The sequence below is a fragment of the Scyliorhinus torazame genome, chromosome 1 (assembly GCF_047496885.1).
Source record: "Scyliorhinus torazame isolate Kashiwa2021f chromosome 1, sScyTor2.1, whole genome shotgun sequence".
Lineage (NCBI taxonomy): Eukaryota > Metazoa > Chordata > Chondrichthyes > Carcharhiniformes > Scyliorhinidae > Scyliorhinus > Scyliorhinus torazame.
In genome coordinates, this window is record NC_092707.1 from 393387399 (window position 1) to 393412527 (window position 25129).

Genomic DNA, 25129 nt, shown 5'->3' on the forward strand with positions numbered 1-25129 from the left:
GTTGGGAAAGGTTTTCCTCCCCACTAAGTTGCCCAGCATCTCGGCCACACATGTCGTGGGGTTTCTACCCTCGATCCCCTCTGGTAGGCCCACTATCCTGACGTTTCGCCTCCTCGAGCGGTTTTCCTGGCTGTCCACCCTGCCCTTCAGCCTCCCCTGTGTTGTGCCCAGCCTCGCCACCTCCCTCTCCAGGGCCGTGATCCGGTCACTCATGTCAGTCGCTGCTTTCTCCGGCTCCTTAATGGTCGCCTCTTGGGCTTCCAGTTTCTCCCCTTGGGCGTCCAGTTTCTCCCCTTGGGCGTCCAAAGGTCCATCAGGGCATTGGCCATTGCTGCCTGCACTGCGGCCTCTATGTCTGCCCTAGCCTCTGCCTTGTTTACCTGCTGATGTTCCCTCAGCGCATCGGCAAAGGCTGCCTTCCAGTTCCAGCTCCCCCCTAGCCCCGGGGGAGACTGCACCTGCCTGCCCAGCTCTTTATGATGCAGCGATACTTCCGTTCTGCCGCTTTGTGTGCTGATTAGCTCGTCTGAACTAGCTCGCCCATTGCCCCATCTGCCTTTGGTGCCCCTCCTCCCTCTGCTTTGGCTCCCTTCTGGCATTTTTTCCCCCCCTTCCCCCCCCCCCTTTTTTTCCCCCTCTTTCCCCCCCCCCTTTTATTTCCCGGTTTCTTCCCTTTTTCTTCTCCCCTCCCTTCTCTCCCATACCACTTTATTTTTCCTCTTTTATAAAATTCTTCTCAGGTGAACTTATTTTGGGTGAGAAAAAGAGAGAAAAAAAAAGTGCCAAAAGAATTTTAAAAAGTTTTCTTTTTAGAGTTTTGTTTTTGCAAAAGTTTTGCCAAAGTTCTTCCTTCCTTTTCCCTCACTCACCCAGGTCGAGAGAGAGAGTGGCTTTTGGTCGGGAGTCCCTCTTTGTTCCTGCCTCGTGGTGGTCGCTGCCAGTGGGGGGGGGGTCGGTCGGTCAGTCCCCGCTGCTTGGTCCGGAGGCCGCCGCTTGTCACACCTTTGCCACCGCTTGTCCTGCCCTGCACTCTGCTGCGGGGCGTGGGGGGAGGGGGTGCCCCGGATCGCTCCGCTCCCGAGGGCCCAGTTCCCCTGCTCCCGGTTTGGCGGGACTTAAAATTTTTTTTTAACCCGGAGACCCCCTGAAGTAGCCCCGACTTCGTGGACCTGCGGGAGCCTTTTTTCTGTTGTGCTTTCTTGGTAGTAGCGCCGACATGGGTGGACCAGGACAGATTTTTGGTGATATGCACACCTACGAATTTGAAGTTGTCGACCACCTTCACCTCGGCCCCGTTGATGCAGACAGGGGTGTGTAAAGTACTTTTCTTCCTGAAGTCAAAGACCAGCTCTTTAGGTTTGCTGGCATTGAGGGATAGATTGTTTTTAAAATAAAAATTTTTTAAAAATTTTGAGTACCTAATTATTTTTTCCCCAATTAAGGGGCAATTTAGCGTGGCCAATCCACCTAACCGCACATCTTTAGGTTGTGTGGGTGAAACCCACATGGACATGGGGAGAATGTGCAAACTCCACATGGACAGTGACCCAGGGCCGGGATTCGAGCCCCGATCCTCAGCAACGCAGTCCCAGTGCTAACCACTGTGCCACATGCCGCCCCGAGGGATAGATTATTGTCGTTGCACCACTCCACTAGGTTCTCTATCTCCCTCCTGTATTCTGACTCGTTGTTGTTCGAGATCCGACCCACTATGGTCGTGTCGTCAGCAAACTGTGGCAGCACGGTAGCACAGTGGTTAGTACTGTGGTTTCACAGCGCCAGGGTCCCAGGTTCGATTCCCAGCTGGGTCACTGTTTGTGCGGAGTCTGCACATTCTCCCTGAGTCTCCGTGGGTTTCCTCCGGGTACTCCGGTTTCATCCCACTAGTTCCAAAAGACATGCTGCTAGATGAATTGGACATTCTAAATTCTACCTCTGTGTACCCGAACAGGTACCGGAATGTGGCGACTAGGGGCTTTTCACAGTAACTTCATTGCAATGTAAGCCCACTTGTGACAAGACGACCATAAGACCATAAGACATAGGAGCAGAATTAGGCCACTCAGCCCATCGAGTCTGCTCCGCCATTAAATATCATGGCTGATATTTTTCTCATCCCCATTCTCCTCCCTTCTCCCCATAACCCTTGATCCTCTTATTAATAAAGAGCCTATCTATCTCTCTCTTAAAGACACTTGATTTGACCTCCACAGCCTTCTGCAGCAGAGTTCCACAGATTCACCACCCTCTGGCTGAAGAAATTTCTCCTCATCTCTGTTTTAACGGATCGTCCCTTTAGTCTGACATGGGTGTCCTCTGGTTCTTGTTTCTCCTGCAAGTGGAAACATCCTCTCCACGTCCACTCTATCCAGGCCATGCAATATTCTGTAAGTTTCAATAAGATGCCTCCTCATCCTTCTAAACTCCAACGAGTACAGACTCAAGAGTCCTCAACCGTTCCTCATATGACAAGTTCTTCATTCCAGGGATCATTCTTGTGAACCTCCTCTGGACCCTTTCCAAGGCCAGCACATTCTTCCTTAGATACGGGGCCCAGGACTGCTCACAATACTCCAAATGGGATCTGACCAGAGCCTTATACAGCCTCAGAAGTACGTCCCTGGTTTTGTATTCTAGCCCTCTTGACATGAATGCTAACATTGCATTTGCCTTCTTGACTGCCGACTGAACCTGCACGTTAACCTTAAGAGAATTGTGAACAAGGACTCCCAAATCCCTTTATGCTTCTGATTTCCTAAGCATTTCTCCATTTAGAAAATAGTCTGTGCCTAAATTCCTCCATCCAAAGTGCATAGCCTCACACTTTTCCACATTGTATTTCATTTGCCACTTCATTGCCCACTCTCCTAGCTTGTCCAAATCCTTCTTGCTTGCTCAATACTACCTGTCCCTCTACAGATCTAAAGATTATTCTGAAAAAAAATTATTATATTATATGTTGTAGATGGATTTGGAACCAAATTTTGCCATGCAGTCATGTGTACAAGTAGTATGCTTGTATTGGGAGTAGAGTAGGGGGCTAAGTACGCAGCCTTGAGGGGCCGTGGAATTGAGGACCATTGTGGAGGAGGTGTTGTTTATTCTTACTGATTGTGGCCTGTGGGTCAGAAAGTTGAGGATTTAGTTTCAGAGTGAGGAACCAATTCCTAGGTTTTAGAGCTTTGATATGAATTTGGCTAGGATTATAGTACTGAAGGCAGAGCTGTAGTCAATAAATAGGAGTCTGATGTAGAAGTCTTTGTTGTTGAGATGCTCTAAGGATGAGTGTAGGGCCAGGGAGATGGCGTCTGCTGTGGACCGGTTGCGGCGGTATTCGAATTGCAGTGGATCAAGGCGTTCTGGGCGTATGGAGGTGATGCGCTTCATGACCAACCTCTCGAAGCACTTCATTACGACTGAAGTCAGGGCCACCGGACGGTAGTCATTGAGGCACATTGTCTGGTTCTTCTTTGTCACCGGTATGATGCTGGTCTTCTTGAAGCAGGTGGGGACCTTGGAGCAGAGTAGGAAAAGGTTGAAGATTTCCACGAACACATCTGCCAGCTGGTCCGCACAGGCTCTGAGTGCACGACCGGGGATCCCGACCGGACCCATCGCCTTCCGAGGGTTCACTTTCAGGAAGTGAAAGTGAACTTGCACTACTGTATTCAGTGGAACCACAGCTCATTCAGAGGGAAAATGTGAAATTTGCTTCTTTGCAATTTCATGATTGTGTAGACTTTGGAGCGCAGAAAACCTACATGTTACAATCCATGGTTTATGCTAGTGACCTCCAAAAAACCCTGCAAATAGAGATCCTGATGGGTTGATAAGTAATGTGTATCGTACCATGCAATGCTTTGCAAGGAAAGACTGCACATTTGCAGCTGGTTATACTCCAGTAGTACCACTGTGTGCTCTTGGCCGTCCGGAGACTATGTCTTGTTTACCAGCAGAGTAAACTGCTTGTTGCCTTGAATTGTTTCCAAATTGTGCCTCTGCTGTCAGGACTTGGGTTAAGTGGGCTCCTATGGAGAGGACTTGCAGGCAGAAGCTGTTTGTGGTGCATTTCTCAGTTGCTTGGTGTGGTATTATCAGGTATTGCAGCACCCGAGAGGCTGAAGTTCCATTGGTCAAACCTGGGTGTTTACCATTGGCTGTATAGTATGTAGCTCCGCCCAGATAGACGGGGTATAAGAGTCGGTGCCGTCCCAGCAGCCCTCATTCTGTACCTGAGCTGCTGGGGAACAGTTCTAGTCTATTAAAGCCTTCAGTTACGCTTTAGCCTCGTCTTTGCAGTAATTGATCGTACACCAATTTAATAGACTACACTTAAGCAGAGAAGATGGATCTCCGAATCAAGCAGGAGTGTCTGCAACTCAGTCCCCACGTGGCGAACTCAGCGGCGATTTTCAAACACTGGCTGGCGTGTTTCAAAGGCTACCTTGAGATGGCTGGAGGCACACCCACGGGGGAGCAGAAGCTGCATCTCCTGCACTCAAGGGTAAGCCCTGGGATCTACACCCTCATCGAGGAGGCGGAAGACTTCGATGCAGCAATCGAACTTTTAAAAGGACATTATATCCGCCCTGTAAACCAGGTCTACGCACGTCACCAGCTTGCAACGAGACGACATTGCCTTGGGGAATCGTTGGAGGAGTTCTACCGCGCGCTGCTGGTGCTGGGCAGAAGCTGTGGCTGCCCGCAAGTTTCGGCGAGCGACCACACGCAACTCCTAATCCGGGATGCATTCGTAGCAGGTATGAGCTCCTCAGAGATCCGCCAGCGTCTTTTAGAGAAAGACACCCTGGGACTTAGAGAGCCACGGGTCCATGGACGTTGCCTCCAGGAACGCACAATTCGATGTGCCCGACCACGCGGCGGCCCCCTGGGCAGCATGGAATCCCGCAGCGGCAGCCTCACAGACCTTCCCCCTGTCCCCGCAGGCCTGCGCTGTAAGGCGGCCCACCAACTCCGATGGGCCCCGCTGTTTCTTCTGCGGGCAAGAAAAGCACCCCCGCCAGCGCTGCCTGGCCCACACCTCCACCTGCAAAGGGTGCGGCAAGCAGGGCCATTTTGTGGGGGTCTGCCAGGCACGAGCGGTGGCCGCGGTCTCCAGCAGCGACTCCGGGCTGCTACAGCGAACTTCCCCCCGGGCCCCAGGTGGCCAGCAGTCACCGCCACCCCCGTATCCTAGGGCCATGTGCGGCCCACGGGCGCTGCCACCTTGTTCCCCGGACACCTCCCTGGACGGATGGGAGCCGCCATTTTGTCCATCTCCGACCACCATGTGCGACCCATGGGAGACGCCATCTTGGATGGGGCCCCAGGACCCCAGCCCAGTCGACTATATACTGCCCGATCAAAATTCACAGCTACTGCGTCTGGCCTCGGTGACTCTGGACCAAACTCGACATCGAACACTCTCAACAGCAACGACGACGGTCTTCATCAACGGCCACGAGACGTCCTGCCTGATCGACTCTGAGAGCACGGAGAGCTTTATACACCCCGACACGGTAAGGCGCTGTTCACTTTTTACCCACCCTGTAAATCAAAGAATCTACCTGGCCTCCTGTTCCCACTCAGTGGCGATAAAGGGGTTCTGCCTAGCAAACCTCACAGTCCAAGGAAGGAAATTCAACAATTTCCGCCTTTATGTCCTTCCGCACCTCTGCGCGGCTACACTCCTGGGGTTGGACTTCCAATGTTATCTGCAAAGTCTGATCTTCAAATTCGGCGGCCCTTACTGTCTGTGGCCTCGCGACCCTTAACGTCGACCCGCCTTCCCTGTTTGCGAACCTCACCCCGGATTGCAAACCCGCCGCCACCAGGAGCAGGCGGTACAGTGCACAGGACCGGACCTTGATTAGGTCGGAGGTCCAGAGGCGACTAAGGGAAGGGGTCATTGAAGCTAGCAACAGTCCCTGGAGAGCCCAGGTAGTGGTGGTAAAGACCGGGGAGAAACATAGGATGGTCATTGACTACAGCCAGACCATCAACAGGTTTACGCAGCTGGACGCGTACACTCTCCCCCGCATATCCGACCTGGTAAACATGATCGCGCATTATAAGGTCATCTCCACGGTGGACCTCAAGTCCGCCTACCACTAGCTACCCCTCCGCACGAGCGACCGCAAATACACTGCCTTCGAGGCAGATGGGCGGCTCTATCATTTTTTAAGGATTCCCTTCGGTGTCACTAACACCGGGTCTTGGTCTTCCAACGCGAGATGGACCGAATCGTTGACCGGCACGGCTTGCGCGCAACATTTCCGTATCTCGATAACGTCACCATCTGCGGCCATGACCAGCAGGACCACGACACCAACCTCCGAAAATTTCTCCAGACCGCTAAAATCCTTAACTTAACGTACAATAAGGATAAATGCGGATTTAGCACCGACCATCTAGCCATTCTCGGCTACGTAGTGCGAAATGGAGTTTTCGGCCCCGACCCTGAACGCATGCGCCCCCTCATGGAGTTCCCCCTCCCTCACTGCCCCAAGGCCCTGAAGCGCTGCCTCGGGTTTTTTAGTTACTACACCCAGTGGGTCCATAACTACGCAGACAAAGCCCGTCCCCTAATCCAGTCTACAACCTTCCCCCTGTCGATGGAGGCCCGCCAGGCCTTCAGCCGCATCAAAGCAGACATTGCAAAGGCCATGATGCACGCCATTGACGAGTCCCTCCCCTTCTAGGTCGAGAGCGATGTGTCCAACGTAGCTCTGGCGGCCACCCTCAACCAAGCGGGCAGACCCGTGGCCTTCTTCTCCCGTACCCTCCATGCTTCTGAAATCCGCCACTCCTCAGTCGAAAAGGAGGTCCAAGCCATAGTAGAAGCTGTGCGACACTGGAGGCATTACCTGGCCGGCAGGAGATTCACTCTCCTCACTGACCAACGGTCGGTTGCTTTCATGTTCGATAATGCACAGCGGAGCAAGATAAAAAATGACAAGATCTTGCGGTGGAGGATCGGAACTCTCCACCTACAACTACGAGATCTTGTATCGTCCCGGGAAGCTAAACGAGCCTCCTGACGCCCTGTCCCGCGGCACATGTGCCACCGCACAAGTGGACTGCCTCCGAGCCCTCCACGAGGACCTCTGCCACCCCGGGTCACTCGTTTTTTCCACTTTGTTAAGACCCACAACCTGCCCTACTCCATCGAGGAGATCAGGACAGCCACCAGGGACTGCCAAATCTGCGCGGTGTGCAAACCGCACTTCTACCGGCCAGGGCGCACCTGATAAAGGCTTCCCGTCCCTTTGAAAGCCTCAGCATGGACTTCAAAGGCCCCCTCCCCTCCACCGACCGCAACACGTATTTCCTGAACGTGATTGACGAGTACTCCCGGTTCCCCATCGCCATCCCCTGCCCCGACATGACTGCCACCACCGTCATCAAGGCCCTCAATGGCCCTCCGGATCATTCGGGAGGCAGAGTTAGTCATAGAAAGAAGCTTCAGGGATGTAGTTACTCCGAAGAATAAAGATAGATGGGTGACGGTGAGAGGGGCTGGGAGGAAGCAGTCAGCACAGGGATCCCCTGTGGCCATTCCCCTTAGTAACAAGTATACCGCTTTGGATACTGTTGGGGGGGGGGGACTTACCAGGGTTAAGCCATGGGGTACAGGTCTCTGGCACAGAGTCTGTCCCTGTTGCTCAGAAGGGAAGGGGGGAGAGGAGTAGAGCATTAGCCATAGTTAGCGGGATAGATAGGAGATTCTGTGGGAACGAGAGAGACTCACGGTTGGTGTGTTGCCTCCCAGGTGCCAGGGTGCGTGATGTCTCGGATCGTGTTTTCGGGATCCTTAAGGGGGAGCAGCCCCAAGTCGTGGTCCACATAGGTACCAACGACATAGGTAGGAAAAGGGATGGGGATGTAAGGCAGGAATTCAGGGAGCTAGGGTGGAAACTTAGATCTAGGACAAACAGAGTTATTATCTCTAGGTTGTTACCCGTGCCACGTGATAGCGAGACGAGGAATAGGGAGAGAGAGGAGTTGAACACGTGGCTACAGGGATGGTGCAGGAGGGAGGGTTTCAGATTTCTGGATAATTGGGGCTCATTCTGGGGTCGGTGGGACCTCTACAAACTGGATGGTCTGCACCTGGACCAGAGGGGTAACAATATTCTGGGGGGGGAATTTGCTAATGCTCTTCGGGAGGGTTTAAACTAGTTCAGGGGCTTGGGAACCTGAATTGCAGCTCCAGTATACAGGAGGTTGAGAGTAGTGAGGTCATGAGTAGGGTTTCAAAGTTGCAGGAGTGTACCGGCAGGCAGGAAGGTGGTTTAAAGTGTGTCTTCTTCAATGCCAGGAGCATTCGAAATAAGGTGGGTGAACTTGCGGCATGGGTTGGTACCTGGGACTTCGATGTTGTGGCCATTTCGGAGACATGGATAGAGCAGGGGCAGGAATGGTTGTTGCAGGTGCCAGGATTTAGATATTTCAGTAAGCTCAGGGAAGGTGGTAAAAGAGGGGGAGGGGCGGCATTGTTAGCCAAGGACAGTATTACGGTGGCAGAAAGGATGTTTGATGAGGACTCGTCTACTGAGGTAGTATGGACTGAGGTTAGAAACAGGAAAGGAGAGGTCACCCTGTTAGGGGTTATCTATAGGCCTCCGAAAAGTTCCAGAGGATTGCAAAGATGAGTCTGGATAGGAGCGAAAGCAACAGGGTAGTTGTTATGGGGGACTTTAACTTTCCAAATATTGATTGGAAACGCTATAGTTCGAGTACATTAGATGGGTCCGTTTTGGTCCAATATGTGCAGGAGGGTTTCCTGACACAGTATGTAGATAGGCCAACGAGAGGCGAGGCCATATTGGATTCGGTACTGGGTAATGAACCAGGACAGGTGTTAGATTTAGAGGTAGGTGAGCACTTTGGTGATAGTGACCACAATTCGATTACGTTTACTTTAGTGATGGAAAGGGATAGTTATATACCGCAGGGCAAGAGTTATATCTGGGGCAAAGGCAGTTATGATGCGATGGGGCAAGACTTAGGATGCATCGGATGGAGAGGAAAACTGCAGGGGATGGGCACAATGGAAATGTGGAGCTTGTTCAAGGAACAGCTGCTGCGTGTCCTTGATAAGTATGTACCTGTCAGGCAGGGAGGAAGTGGTCGTGTGAGGGAACCGTGGTTTACTAAAGCAGCCGAAACACTTGTCAAGAGGAAGAAGGAGACTTATGTAATGATGAGACATGAAGGTTCAGTTAGGGTGCTCGAGAGTTACAAGTTAGCTAGGAAGGACCGAAAGAGAGAGCTAAGAAGAGCCAGGGGGGGACATGAGAAGGCTTTGGCAGGTAGGATCAAGGATAACCCTAAAGCTTTCTATAGATATGTCAGGAATAAAAGAATGACTAGGGTAAGGGTAGGGCCAGTCAAGGACAGTAGTGGGAAGTTGTGCTTGGAGTCCAAGGAGATAGGAGAGGTGCTAAACAAATATTTTTCGTCAGTATTCACACAGGAAAAAGACAATGTTGTCGAGGAGAATACTGAGATTCAGGCTACTAGACTAGAAGGGCTTGAGGTTCATAAGGAGGAGGTGTTAGCAATTCTGTAAAGTGTGAAAATAGATAAGTCACCTGGGCCGGATGGGATTTATCCTAGGATTCTCTGGGAAGCTCGGGAGGAGATTGCTGAGCCTTTGGCCTTGATCTTTAAGTCATCTTTGTCTACAGGAATAGTGCCAGAAGACTGGAGGATTGCAAATGTTGTCCCCTTGTTCAAGAAGGGGAGTAGAGATAACCCCGGTAACTATAGACCAGTGGGCCTTACTTCTGTTGTGGGAAAAATCTTGGAAAGGTTTATAAGAGATAGGATGTATAATCATCTGGAAAGGAATAATTTGATTAGAGATAGTCAACACGGTTTTGTGAAGGGTAGGTCGTGCCTCACAAACCTTATAGAGTTCTTTGAGAAGGTGGCCAAACAGGTGGATGAGGGTAAAGCAGTTGATGTGGTGTATATGGATTTCAGTAAAGGGTTTGATAAGGTTCCCCATGGTAGGCTACTGCAGAAAATACGGAGGCATGGGATTCAGGGTGATTTAGCAGTTTGGATCAGAAATTGGCTAACTGGAAGAAGGCAAAGGGTGTGGTTGATGGGAAATGTTCAGACTGGAGTCCAGTTACTAGTGGTGTACCACAAGGATCTGGTTTGGGGCCACTGCTGTTTGTCATTTTTATAAATGACCTGGAGGAGGACGTAGAAGGCTGGGTGAGTAAATTTGCAGATGACACTAAAGTCGGTGGAGTTGTGGACAGTGCGGAAGGATGGTACAAGTTGCAGAGGGACATAGATAAGCTGCAAGAGCTGGGCTGAGAGGTGGCAAATGGAGTTTAATGCAGAAAAGTGTGAGGTGATTCATTTTGGAAGGAATAACAGGAAGACTGAGTACTGGGCTAATGGTAAGATTCTTGGCAGTGTGGATGAGCAGAGAGATCTCGGTGTCCATGTACATTGATCCCTGAAAGTCGCCACCCAGGTTGAGAGGGTTGTTAAGAAGGCGTACGGTGTGTTAGTTTTTATTGGGAGAGGGATTGAGTTTAGGGGCCATGAGGTCATGTTGCAGCTATACAACACTCCGGTGCGGAGTATTGCGTGCAATTCTGGTCGCCGCATTATAGGAAGGATGTGGAAGCATTGGAAAGGGTGCAGAGAAGATTTACCAGAATGTTGCCTGGTATGGAGGGAAAATCTTATGAGGAAAGGCTGAGGGACTTGAGGCTGTTTTCGTTAGAGAGAAGAAGATTGAGAGGTGACTTAATTGAGGCATACAAGATGATCAGAGGATTGGATAGGGTGGACAGTGAGAGCCTTTTTCCTCGGATGATGATGTCTAGCACGAGGGGACAAACCTTTAAATTGAGGGGAGATAGATATATGTCAGAGGTAGGTTCTTTACTCAGAGAGTAGTAAGGGCGTGGAATGCCCTGCCTGAAACAGTAGTGGACTCGCCAACACTCAGGACATTCAAATGGTCATTGGATAGACATCTGGACAATAAGGGAATAGTGTAGATGGGCTTTAGAGTGGTTTCACAGGTCGGCGCAACATCGAGGGCCGAAGGGCCTGTACTGCGCTGTAATGTTCTATGTTCTATGGTATCTTTGCACAGTTCGGTTTACCCGCGTACATACACAGTGATAGGGGGTCCTCCTTTATGAGCGACGAACTGCGTCAATTCCTGCTCAGCAAGGGCATCGCTTCAAGCAGGACGACCAGTTACAACCCCCGGGCAAACGGGCAGGTAGAGAGGGAGAACGGAACGGTCTGGAAGACCGTCCTACTGGCCCTACGGTCTCCCGCTGGCAAAAAGTACTCCAGGAAGCCCTCCACTCCATCCGGTCATTGCTCTTTACGACCACCAATCAGACACCTCATGAACGCCTCCTTCTCTTCCCCAGGAAGTCCTCCTCCGGGACTGCGCTCCCGATCTGGCTAGCGACACCCGGACCCATCCTGCTCCGAAAACACGTGCAGGCGTACAAGTCGGACCCGTTGGTCGAGAGTGTCCATCTGCTGCACCATAACCCCCAATACACTTAATTGGCGTTCCCTGACGGCCGACAAGATACGGTCTCCCTACGGGACCTGGCGCCCGCCGGAACCCCCCCCGCACCCCAACCCCCCCCCCCGCTCCGCAGCACCTCACAGGAGGGTTAGTCCTCCTGCCTGGGCCCTCCCACCCACCAACGCCCCCTACAGGTCAACTGCTCTCCCCACCAGCGCCGTCTTGGGGTGACGAAGCTGCCATGGAGGCCGAAGCAATGCTCCCAGAGTCGCAGACGCCTGGACCCCCACCGGAATCACCACCGAGGCCCAGACGATCCCAGAGGACGACCAGGGCACCCGACCGACTGATTGCTTCATCTTAACCAATCTGTAACTGTAAATAATAAACACTGACTGTATATATCTGCCATGTCTGTAAATATCCTCTAAACACTGTAAGGAGGTATCACGGTACCTCCATATCTGATCATACCATGTTGAATACAGTTGTAGCCGCTGGCCACCACCCCCGCCAGACTTTTTTAACAGGGGGTGTATGTGGTATTATCAGGTATTGCAGCACCCGAGAGGCTGAAGTTCCATTGGTCAAACCTGGGGGTTTACAATTATCTGTATAGTATGTAGCTCCGCCCAGATAGGTGGGGTATAAGAGTCGGTGCCATCCCAGCAGCCCTCATTCTGTTCCTGAGCTGCTGGGGAACAGTTCTAGTCTATTAAAGCCTTCAGTTATGCTTTAACCTCGTCTTTGCAGTAATTGATCGTGCATCACTTGGTTTGTACACGTAAGCGCAGCAGTGAGTTTCCATGTGTGCCAATCACCTAGCTGACCTAAATGAAGAACTGTGGTACATTTGAAGGTAAAATATTACTCCACTATAACAGTAATATATTAAACAAATACTGTAGTTAACACAAAGATAATATATTACTGTGCAATAACAATAATACTGCATCATTATATGTATGTTGGCAGTATGCTGCAGCGTTAATATAGTCTGGTACTATAACACTGATGTTACAGTACAGAAATTTTGGTGCTATAACATTGACATATTAATGCACCATAATACAGGTATACTGTAGCAGAAAAAACATTCTTCTATTGATGTATTAATATATAGTGTTTTACTTTAACAGGAATATTATATTATAACACTGCAGCATGACACTATAACACATACTGTATCATAACAACAATGCATTATAATACAACTAATTTTTGCAATATAACACTGTGCTATAACAGTACTATCTTTAAGCACTAAACTCTGATTAAAGTGAAAACTAAAAATGAGAAGATTCCACAATATATATATATTTTTTAATTTAGAGTACTCAATTCATTTTTTCCAATTAAGGGGCAATTTAGCGTGGCCAATCCACCTACCCTGCACATCTTTAGGTTGTGGGGCGAAACCCACACAAACACGGGGAGAATGTGCAAACTCCACACGGACAGTGACCCAGAACCGAGATCGAACCTGGGACCTTCAAGCCATGAGGCAGCAGTGTGAACCACTGCGCCACCGTGCTGTCCCTCCACAATATATTTTATCAGAATTTTATTTATGTAACGTAGCATAGTCTTTTTCATGCTTCTATTATTTTGCCTATCTTGATAAAGCGAATGCTATAAATAGTCTCTTATTAAGTGCCAGTAACGCTTATATACCAGCTATTTTCTTCATTTATACATATTGCAAATTACAGTATTTCTTCAATCGCTATTAATGCAAAAGAACTGTGTTTTAACATTCCTGCAAAATTTAACACAGTTCTTTCCATTTTGAATTCTTGGAACCAGCTACTAGCAGTATAAAAGACAAACCGGTTGTGTTTCATACCAAAGTAAAGTCTTCTGGCTATACCTCAGCACCAACAAGGTAAGAGTAACTGTGAACACAGTCGGTATCATAGAATTTACAGTGCAGTAGGAGGCCATTCGGCCTCGCAGATCTGCACCGGCCCCTAGAAAGAGCACCCCACCCAAGTCCACACCTCCACCCTATCCCCGTAACCCCACCTAACCTTTTTGGGCACTAAGGGCAATTTAGCATGGCCAATCCACCTAACCTGCACATCTTTGGATGGTGGGAGTAAACCGGAGCACCCGGAGGAAACCCATGGAGACACGGGGAGAACGTGCAGACAGTGATCCAAGCCGGGAATTGAACCTGGGACCCTGGAGCTGTGAAGCAACTGTGTTACCACTGTGCTACCGTGCTGTATGTTTGAAGCAAGTTTCATTCAGCACATTAGCTGGGATTTTCCACTGTTGCAGAACCCAGCTACACGTTGGTTATTGTTCTGAAGATCTTCCTGTTCTGCTGGTGTGCCCTAACCCGAGAGTGATTTGCATATGTAGGGATCCATCTAGGACCAAATGGAGAATGGTTACAGAAAGGCTTTATCATCTGCCAAAGTTGAGGGGGGGAGGTAGCTCGGTGTTATCTGAACGTTTTATAATTTTATTTTGAAAAAGCATCATTATTTGTACAGTATACTGACAATATTCTGAAAATAGTGCTGAAGACTTGTGCTCCAGAACTTGCCACATCACTAGCTAAGCTGTTCCAGTACAGCTACAACACTGGCATCTACCCGGAAATGTGGAAAACTGCCCAGGTGTGTCCTGTACACAAAACTTTGGATAAATCCAAACCAACCAATTACCAACTCATCAGTCTACTATCGGTCATCAGTAGAGTAATGGAAGAAGTCATCAACAGATCTGTCGTGTGGCATTTGAACAGCAGTAATCTGTTCACGGACGCTCAGATTGGGTTCCGCCAGGGCCACTCAGCTCCTGACCTCATTACAGCCTTGGTTCAAACATGGACAAAGAGCTGAATGCCAGAGGTGAGGTGAGGGGGACTACCCTTGACATCAAGGCAGCATTTGACTAAGTATGGCATAAAGGAACCATAGCTGGACTGGAGTCAACGGGAATCAAGTGGAAAACCCTTCACTGGTTGGTGTTTCACCTGTCACAAAAAAAGGTGCCTGTGGTTGTTGGAAATCAATCAACACAGTTCCAGGACATCACTACAGGAGTTCCTCAGGGTAGTGTCCTAGGCCCAACCATCTTCAGCTGCTTCATCAACGACCCTCCTTCCATCATAAGGTCAGAAGTGGGATTGTTAGTGGATGATTGCACAATATTCAGCACCATTTGCGACTCTTCAGACACTGAAGCAGTCCAGGTCCAAATGAAGCAACACCTGGACACTATTCAGGCTTGAACTAACAAATGGCAAGTAGCATTCGCACCACACAAGTGCCAGACAATGGCCAATCTAACATTGCCCCATGACATTCAACGCCTTTACCATCGCTCAAACCCCACAATCTACATTCTAGGCATTACCATTGACTAGAAACTGAACTGGGCTAGCCATTCTGTGTCTACATAAGCACCTTAGATGATAGCAATTCTGTGGCGAATAATTCACCTGTCTCCTCAAAGCTTGTCCACCATCTACAAGGCACAAGTCAGGAATTTGATGGAATACTCTCCACTTGCCACACTTACCTTCGTTTCCTGCACAGAAGGGATCGGAACGCCATTTTTAAATTCCGCCCCGATCTCTGAACCTCTTGCCCAGGATGCCTGGGTGGCACTGCTAAGGTGACAGACTTGCAGTTCTTGGGTGGCAGTGAAAGTACCAAGGTACCGCCCTGCCCAGAACCCAGCCACCCGGGGGTCTCCCATGGCCTGGGAGACTGCCCCAGGTGCCGTTACATTTGGTCCACGTTTGTGTGGGCCAGTACTAAGTGAGGTCTCCGAAAGGTGGTGGTGTTCGATCACGATCTTTGGGAGACTCCGGCTCAGACATATAAATGAGCCGGAACTGAATATACAAATCTGGATCTCGTTAGATCTCGGGAGGCATCCTGAGCATTGCAAATGTTGCGAGAGTCCTCTTGCGAGATTTAACGGCTGAGTTGGGCGCCACAAGGCCGTTGGACCGCGCTTGATACCACTGTTGCTTGGCACCAGAGATCCATTTGCTTGTGCCAGAATGCAATTCACTTTGGGAAAAGTAACACCGAGCTAGTGATATCCTTTTTAATGCCAGCTCACTGCTGCTCTTAAAATCCGGTCCACTGAAGTTAATTCAGGAATCCAGGAGAACCTGAGTGGAAAATGCAGAACTTTATAGTTAGTACTGTGCACAGTGTTTTATGTAGTACTGTAATGCTGCAATAATATGATATCAAAATGTGAGAACAATAGTTTTCTTTTGTGCTTATTTACTTTGGGTCCAAAATGCAGCTTTGAGCTCTGCTGTAAAATAACAGTACAACTGGGATTGAACCATTTCACAGATTTAATGTCATTTTGGCAACAGGAAAGTTCTAAACCCCCCCCCCCCCCCCACTCACAGACACACACACAGTCACCACGACTATTACTGTGCCTGTAAAGGTAGTTGGTTTCTCTGGAATTAATATTCAGAAAATTTGTGCCAGATTTCAGTAAAGTGAAATGTACATTCGCCATATGGCATTCCAGGTCATCTCTCTTTGTCTTCTCTGTGCCTCCTCATACAGGAGTTTAAAATATTGTTTATGAATATTCATAGGGGAGAGTTAAAATTTCAAGACATTTATATTTTTAAAGTTTTTTTCAAATGTGGTCCACTTTTGCTCTTTTTACCCCTCTTGGACCATTTTCCTTAATAATCATGCTTCTCACCTCCATTTTATGGTACTCTGCCTTTCCAGTTCCCTACAGCAACCCTTGAGTACTCCTCTATCTTCCTGCTGTCTTACCACAGTTGCGTAGCTCCGCTCTGTGCCTCTCTGGGCAAACTGTGAAGTGCTCATCGAGGTACTCTGTACCAATTCGCTATGAGCAGCAACATCATTTGCCCTATTTTCCTCTCTGATCGACGTTCCTGCCCAGCGCACCCACTGGGGTTCATCTCGTTTCTGTCCAAATTACCTCTCCTGCTGCTAATCCTGTGGACTCTGCCAGCTGAGCAGCTCTCACCAACCTTCTGCACATCTCCCCCAGAAGGGCACCTTTTCTTCCATGAAGCTATTGTGGATGATTGCATTGACATCTTGGCCTTAACTGAAACCTCACTGACAGGTGATTGCACCTTTCCCCTTAACTTAGTTGAAGCCAGAAAATCTATAATGCACAGTTTAGCACACTGGGCTAAATCGCTGGCTTTGAAAGCAGACCAAGGCAGCCAGCAGCACAGTTCAATTCCCGTACCAGCCTGCCCGAACAGGTGCCGGAATGTGGCGACTAGGGGCTTTTCACAGTAACTTCATTTTGAAGCCTACTTGTGACAATAAATGATATTCATTTTCATATAATGTTCACTGATTTGTGTTTGGACATCGCAAGCATTGCTTTGCACCTGAGGTGTTTGCTCATTATGGGTCTTGGCTCAGCCGTTTGCAAACATTTCACTTATCTGCTCTTCAGCAGCCAAGCCACAAATAATGCTTGGATTTAAATGAGGACCGCATTTTTGAGGCTGATATGCCCCTTGCTTTTGAGTATACCGGCTGATGATTCCCCCCAAGGCAGCCCATCCAAGGGGAGTATCATGGGGTCTCCTGACTTTGAAAATTCCCTCCTTGGCTTTGGTTCTTTTGCAGCAGTGTTCTTGCAAGGCTTAACAAACTCCCAGGCAAGGTTTGAACCTGTGGTATCCTGGTCCCAACCTCTTCTCGGGCTCCTCTGCCACACCAATCATGGTCATGGCAGAAGCACATCAGCAGGGCTGTGTGATTCCAGCCCCAAATAGTTGAGTGAACTAGTTGGGCAGCACGGCAGCACAAGTGGATAGCACTGTGGCTTCACAGTGCCAGCGTCCCAGGTTAGATTCCCCGCTGGGTCACTGTCTGTGCGGAGTCTGTACGTTCGCCCCTTGTCTGAGTGGGTTTCCTCCGGGTGCTCCGGTTTCCTCCCACACTCCCAAGACTGTTCAGGTTAGGTGGATTGGACATGCTAAATTGCCCTTAGTGTCCAAAAAGGTTAGGAGAGGTTATTGGGTTACGGGGATGGGGCGGAAGTGAGGGGTTAAGTGGGTCGGTGCAGACTTGATGTGCCGAATGGCCTCCTTCTGCACTATATGTTCTATGTCTATGTTCTAGTTCAGTAGCAGTTTCCACTGTTTATGCACTTCTATTTTTGTCAGATGAAAATCTGGTCCGAAGTGTACAATCTGTCCATATCAGTTGCCAAATAATTAGTTCAAAATGTCAATTGCTAAATGATTTAAATGTTGATTCATTAAAATAAGTATTATTCAAATTTGATACAATTCAACAACATTAATAATTCTGTTGCAGTGTGAACATGTTCACGCCGACGGTAAATCCCCGGAAATCTATCAGCTCAGTGAAAAAGGAGGCAAATAGCAGTCTGAAGTAAGGGAACCATCTGCAAAAAAGTCGTCTTAATTTCTCAGATCTGCATACAAAAATATTGGGGATATTGTACAGTTGTGAAAAATGGTATTGAATCCATTGGTGCTTGTTTGTAACCGTCCCTCCCAATGTTCTGGATAGAACACATCAACGTGGAATTACAAGAAAATCAAGCATAACGTACATATATTTATATGGTGTATTGGATTTGTTATGCGATAGTTTGCATCTGTTTCTAATGGTAAATATAAAGCAAACTCTTTGGGCGTGATCGAACCGCCACATGTGCCCGAAAGCAACACGCTGCGGTGCAATGTGACCGATAGAAACCAGGAGACATCACTCCCAAGATCTACCTGGCTCCCAATGTCTCACAAAATCTAACACGATCTTTGTGGGCGGGATCTCATTTTGACAAATCTGCATATTGGTGAGACAGCTAGTTGGGGCGGGGACCCTCCCAATTGTGGGTTGGGACTGTGGGGGGGGGGAGGGGTCGGGGTGCACCAGACATGGGACACCATTTAAAAATGAACTCTCGCTACACTGAGAAGTTCCGGTGAGCCAAAACGCGACTAAGTGCGGCCTCGGTCGCGTGTTCCCAACTGAGGGCCCCTATCTAATCCGAGTGACGTTTGATAGCGTTGTGTTTCACGGCGCTGTGAGCACTGGGAAATACGGGGCTAAACGTGCTCGCTATGGAACCCATTTAGTTAAATCGCGCCCAAGATTTCAATAGCTTAAGAAATTTGGTTAGTGTTTCAGTTCAGATGTGCGGTGCTGACCAGTGCTGTTTTGATACCATGCATTGGGGTGAAATTGGACGTGGACAGAGATGCAAAACAGGCTTTTACCGACTGGTGTACGGCACACTGGTGCTCAGTTCTGTGGACGTTCAACTCCACAGGTTTTGTCTCCCACCCGTGCTTAATTTCACCCCTACATTTGGGGAAATATGATATTTAGGTCTAGTAAGAACATAAGAACTAGGAGCAGGAGTAGGCCATCTGGCCCCTCGAGCCTGCTCCACCATTCAATGAGATCATGGCTGATCTTTTGTGGACTCAGCTCCACTTTCCGGCCCGAACACCATAACCCTTAATCCCTTTATTCTTCAAAAAACGATCTATCTTTATCTTAAAAACATTTAATGAAGGAGCCTCTACTGCTTCACTGGGCAAGGAATTCCATAGATTCACAACCCTTTGGGTGAAGAAGTTCCTCCTAAACTCAGTCCTAAATCTCCTTCCCCCTATTTTGAGGCTATGCCCCCTAGTTCTGCTTTCACCTGCCAGTGGAAACAATCTGCCCGCATCTATCCTATCTATTCCCTTCATAATCTTATATGTTTCTATAAGATCCCCCCTCATCCTTCTAAATTCCAACGAGTACAGTCCCAGTCTACTCAACCTCTCCTCGTAATCCAACCCCTTCCGCTCTGGGATTAACCTAGTGAATCTCCTCTGCACGCCCTCCAGTGCCAGTACGTCCTTTCTCAAGTAAGGAGACCAAAACTGAACACAATTCTCCAGGTGTGGCCTCACTAACACCTTATACAATTGCAGCAGAACCTCCCTAGTCTTAAACTCCATCCCTCTAGCAATGAAGGACAAAATTCCATTTGCCTTCTTAATCACCTGTTGCATCTGAAAACCAACTTTCTGCGACTCATGCACTAGCACACCCAGGTCTCTCTGCACAGCAGCATGTTTTAATATTTTATCATTTAAAATAATAATCCCTTTTGCTGTTATTCCTACCAAAATGGATAACCTCACATTTGTCAACATTGTGTTCCATCTGCCAGACCCTAGCCCATTCACTTAGCCTATCCAAATCCCTCTGCAGACTTCCAGTATCCTCTGCACTTTTTGCTTTACCACTTATCTTAGTGTCGTCTGCAAACTTGGACACATTGCCCTTGGTCCCCAACTCCAAATCATCTATGTAAATTGTGAACAGTTGTGGGCCCAACACTGATCCCTGAGGGACACCACTAGCTACTGATTGCCAACCAGAGAAACACCCATTAATCCCCACTCTTTGCTTTCTATTAATTAACCAATCCTCTATCCATGCTACTACTTTCCCCTTAATGCCATGCATCTTTATCTTATGCAACAACCTTTTGTGTGGCACTTGTCAAAGGCTTTCTGGAAATCCAGATATACCACCTCCATTGGCTCCCCGTTATCTACCGCACTGTTAATGTCCTCAAAAAATTCCACTAAATTAGTTAGGCACGACCTGCCCTTTATGAACCCATGCTGCGTCTGTCCAATGGGACAATTTCCATTCAGATGCCTCGCTATTTCTTCCTTGATGATAGATTTCAGCATCTTCCCTACTACCGAAGTTAAGCTCACTGGCCTATAATTACCCGCTTTCTGCCTACCTCCTTTTTTAAACAGTGGTGTCACGTTTGCTAATTTCCAATCCGCCGGGACCACCCCAGAGTCTAGTTAATTTTGGTAAATTATCACTAGTGCATTTGCAATTTCCCTAGCCATCTCTTTTAGCACTCTGGGATGCATTCCATCAGGTCCAGGAGACTTGTCTCCCTTTAGCCCCATTAGCTTGCCCACCACTACCTCCTTGGTGATATCAATCCTCTCAAGGTCCTCACCTGTCATAGCCTCATTTCCATCAGTCACTGGCATGTTATTTGTGTCTTCCACTGTGAAGACCGACCCAAAAAACCTGTTCAGTTCCTCAGTCATTTCCTCATCTCCCATTATTAAAGCTCCCTTCTCATCCTCTAAAGGACCAATATTTACCTTAGCCACTCTTTTTTGTTTTATGTATTTGTAGAAACTTTTACGATCTGTTTTTATATTCTGAGCAAGTTTACTCTCATAATCTATCTTACTCTTCTTTATAGCTTTTTTAGTAGCTTTCTGTTGCCCCCTAAAGATTTCCCAGTCCTCTAGTCTCCCACTGATCTTTGCTACTTTGTATGTTTTGTCCTTCAATTTGATACTCTCCCTTATTTCCTTAGATATCCACGGTCGATTTTCCCTCTTTTTACCGTCCTTCCTTTTTGTTGGTATAAACCTTTGCTGGGCACTGTGAAAAATCACTTGGAAGGTTCTCCACTGTTCCTCAACTGTTTCACCATGAAGTCTTTGCTCCCAGTCTACCTTAGCTAGTTCTTCTCTCATCCCATTGTAATCTCCTTTGTTTAAGCACAAAACACTAGTGCTTGATTTTACCTTCTCACCCTCCATCTGTATTTTAAATTCCACCATATTGTGATCGCTCCTTCCGAGAGGATCCCTAACTATGAGATCCTGAATCAATCCTGTCTCATTACACAGGACCAGATCTAGGACCGCTTGTTCCCTCGTAGGTTCCATTACATACTGTTCGAGGAAACTATCGCGGATACATTCTATAAACTCCTCCTCAAGGCTGCCTTGACCGACCTGGTTAAACCAATCAACATGTAGATTAAAATCCCCCATGATAATTGCTGTACCATTTCTACATGCATCAGTTATTTTTTTGTTTATTGCCTGCCCCACCATAATGTTACTATTTGGTGGCCTATAGATTACTCCTATCAGTGACTTTTTCGCCTTACTATCCCTGATTTCCACCCAAATGGATTCAACCTTATCCTCCATAGCACCGATGTCATCCCTTACTGTTGCCCGGAAGTGATCCTTAAATAACTTAGCTACACCACCCTTACCATCCACTCTGTCCTTCCGAAAAGTTTGATACCCTCGGATATTTAACTCCCAGTCGTGACCATCCTTTAACCATGTTTCAGTAATGGCCACTAAATCATAGTCATTCACGATGATTTGCGCCATCAACTCATTTACCTTATTCCGAATACTACGAGCATTCAGGTAAAGTACACTTATGTTGGCTTTTTTACCTCTGTTCTTAATCTTAACACCTCGATCAGTAACCTCTCCTAAGTTATATTTCCTCTTAACCTTTCTTCTAATTTTCCTTGTCGTCGAACCCATATCTTCCTGTAACAACCTGCTGCGTCGCTTACCATTAATGTTTTCACTTCCCGTTTTATTTCTTTTAGTATTCCTGGTCCTATTCACTGAGCTCCCCTCAGTCACTGTACCTTGTACTGTCGCCCTTTTTGATTTTTGACTATGGCTTCTCTCCCTTACACTTTCCCCCTTACTGCGTTTTATTTCTGTCCCTGTTTTACTACCTTCCAACTTCCTGCATTGGTTCCCACCCCCCTGCCACATTAGTTTAAACTCTCCCCAACAGCTCTAGCAAACACCCCCCCTAGGACATCGGTTCCAGTCCTGCCCAGGTGCAGACCGTCCGGTTTGTACTGGTCCCACCTCCCCCAGAACCGGTTCCAATGTCCCAGGGATTTGAATTCCTCCCTCTTACACCATCTCTCGAGCCACGTATTCATCCTCTCTATCCTGACATTCCTACTCTGACTAGCTCGTGGCACTGGTAGCAATCCTGAGATTACTACCTTTGAGGTCCTACTTTTTAGTTTAACTCCTAGCTCCCTAAATTCAGCTTGTAGGACCTCGTCCCGTTTTTTACCTATATCGTTGGTGCCTATGTGCACCACGACAGCTGGCTGTTCACCCTTCCTCCCCCAGAATGTCCTGCAGCCGCTCCGAGACATCCTTGACCCTTGCACCAGGGAGGCAACATACCATCCTGGAGTCTCGATTGCGTCCGCAGAACCGCCTGTCTATTCCCCTTACAATTGAGTCCCCTATCACTATAGCCCTGCCATTCGTCTTCATGCCCAGCTGCGCTGCAGAGCCAGCCACGGTGCCATGAACCTGGCTGCTGCTGCCTTCCCCTGGTGAGCCATCTCCCTCAACAGTATCCAAAAAGGTATATCTGTTTTGCAGGGAGATGACCGCAGAGGACACCTGCACTGCCTTCCTACTCTTGCTCTGTCTATTGGTCACCCATTTTCTATCTCCCTCAGTACCTTTCATCTGCGGTGTGACCAACTCGCTAAACGTGCTATCCACGACGTCCTCAGCATCGCGGATGCTCCAAAGTGAGTCCATCCGCAGCTCCAGAGCCGTCAAGCGGTCTAACAGGAGCTGCAACTGGACACACTTCTTGCACGTGAAGGAGCCAGGGACAGTGGACGTGTCCCTGAGCTCCCACATCGCACACGAGGAGCATGACACGGGTCTGAGATCTCCTGCCATGTCTTAAACCTTCGGTTAACTTCAACAATTTCAATTTCCCCCCCAAAAAATTTAAATAAATAAATAAACAATGAAGAAAAAAATAAATAAATATACCAATGAAAAGAAACAGAAAAACGGAAACACTACTTACCAGTCACAAAAAGCACTTCCTCCCCACCCAGCTTCGAATTCCCACCTAGATTCAAATTCCCAAACTCACTCTTTGCTGTCTCACTCCTGGCTGTCTTCTCTGTCTCACTGGGACATGTTTGAAAATGTCCTTGTATTTATATTTGAAGCCCTATTGCTAAGTCTCAGTGCTTTGATTTGTTATAGGGGAGTTACCAAAGAATACCCGCTGGATAGCCTGGCACCAAGCAGGCTTCATGCACGAGTTGCTGTTTCAAACCAACCAACATCTGTGTGCTGCATCCAATACTCAGGTAGGGCATGATTGGAGAGCATAGGGAATGTTTCCTAAACGCTGTGAATCAAAAGGTTTGGCCGTCTGAACCTGGTTCATCGTGGCGTTTGGTTCTCAACTCAAAACTAATGACTGTGGATGTCTAACAATGGAAAATAGATTGAGACATACTTGTGGACAAGGGTAGAGTTAGAGCTTTACTCTGCAAGTAACTACGAATGCAAGTAACTGGGATTTCCAGGATTCCTGAGTATCAGGAATGGTTAGGTTTCCAATACCAGCACTAACTCTCCTTGATGGGCATGATGTGGAGATGCCGGCGTTGGACTGGGGTGAGCACAGTACGAAGTCTTACAACACCAGGTTAAAGTCCAACAGGTTTGTTTCAATGTCACTAGCTTTCGGAGCGCTGCTCCTTCCTCAGGTGAATGAAGAGGTCTGTTCCAGAAACACATATATAGACGAATTCAAAGATGCCAAACAATGCTTGGAATTCTCGCATTCCAAGCATTGTTTGGCATCTTTGAATTTGTCTATATATGTGTTTCTGGAACAGACCTCTTCATTCACCTGAGGAAGGAGCAGCGCTCCGAAAGCTAGTGACATCGAAACAAACCTGTTGGACTTTAACCTGGTGTTGTAAGACTTCGTACTGTGCTCCTTGATGGGGTCAAAGCAACACCCCCACACTCTAAACATTCTTTATTGAGAAAGTTATGAAACACGGTACAGAAATTCTGAAACCTCTTGCATATTCGACAGAACTATTTAAGAAGTGGCATGCAATGCATAACTGGAGAACAACTGTCTCAGAGAGGAAATTACCTTTCAAACCAAGATGCACACAGAGTATATTAGATTAACATTTTGATTTGCTTCCCTGCTTACTCAGCTAGATTAGTAAGTGATCTAATTTACCATACTCTTAGGAATCTTTCTGATGTTAGATGCAAGGGTATCCCAAAAGCAAGAAGGTAACTTGGAACACCGGTTCCTAAAGTGTGCATATTGCAATTTGGTAAAATGTGAGGAATGATATGCAAACCAGTGAGGAAAAGTCCAGCCTTGCTGTTAGTATTCAAATAAAAGAATGTTTATTAACTAAAATGAAAACACAAGGAAAAGAACACCACAATACCAAACAAAGGTACATTGAACTAAAATAATGGCTACACACAAACGCAGTATCATATGGAATTATCCCCGTTCTTTGTGCTTTGTGGTGATGATCTCATACTCATGTGGGGTACCTGCATATTGCAAATTATCGGCTAGGAAAGTGTGGGTCTTGGTTCTTTTAACCGTAATGTCCCGTCCCTGTAAAAGAAAGGTCCAACGGGCTGCGCGGACATGGCTGACTGTGCCATCTTTAAGTCGACTGTCTGATAATTGCTGTGTTGGGGTGTGTTCAGTGAGAATGGTCATGGGGTTGAGTCCTGTAATGTAGGCGAAGTACTGTACTGCCCAAAAAACTGCGAGCAGGTGCCTTTCGCAGGCAGAAAATCCTTGCTCGACAGGATCTAACACGCGTGAGGCGTATGCCACGGGGCGTAATTGGTCATGGCGTTCCTGGAGGAGCACGGCCGAAAGGATTCGGTCGGTACTTGCAACTTCGATTGCGTACGGGGAA

The 25129-nt window shown here is 48.0% G+C and overlaps 1 protein-coding gene across 4 annotated transcripts in view; it reads left to right on the top strand.

Annotated features, from left to right (window-relative positions):
* Nucleotides 1–25129, top strand: part of wdr27 (WD repeat domain 27) — a 775220-nt gene that overhangs the window by 65308 nt on the left and 684783 nt on the right. For all 4 annotated transcript variants that reach the window (XM_072513118.1, XM_072513130.1, XM_072513116.1 and 1 more), the window contains 3 exons: nucleotides 13334–13412; nucleotides 17845–17922; nucleotides 23412–23518. In XM_072513118.1, the coding sequence (XP_072369219.1) occupies nucleotides 13334–13412; nucleotides 17845–17922; nucleotides 23412–23518 (264 nt within the window). The remainder of the gene's footprint in view (nucleotides 1–13333; nucleotides 13413–17844; nucleotides 17923–23411; nucleotides 23519–25129) is intronic.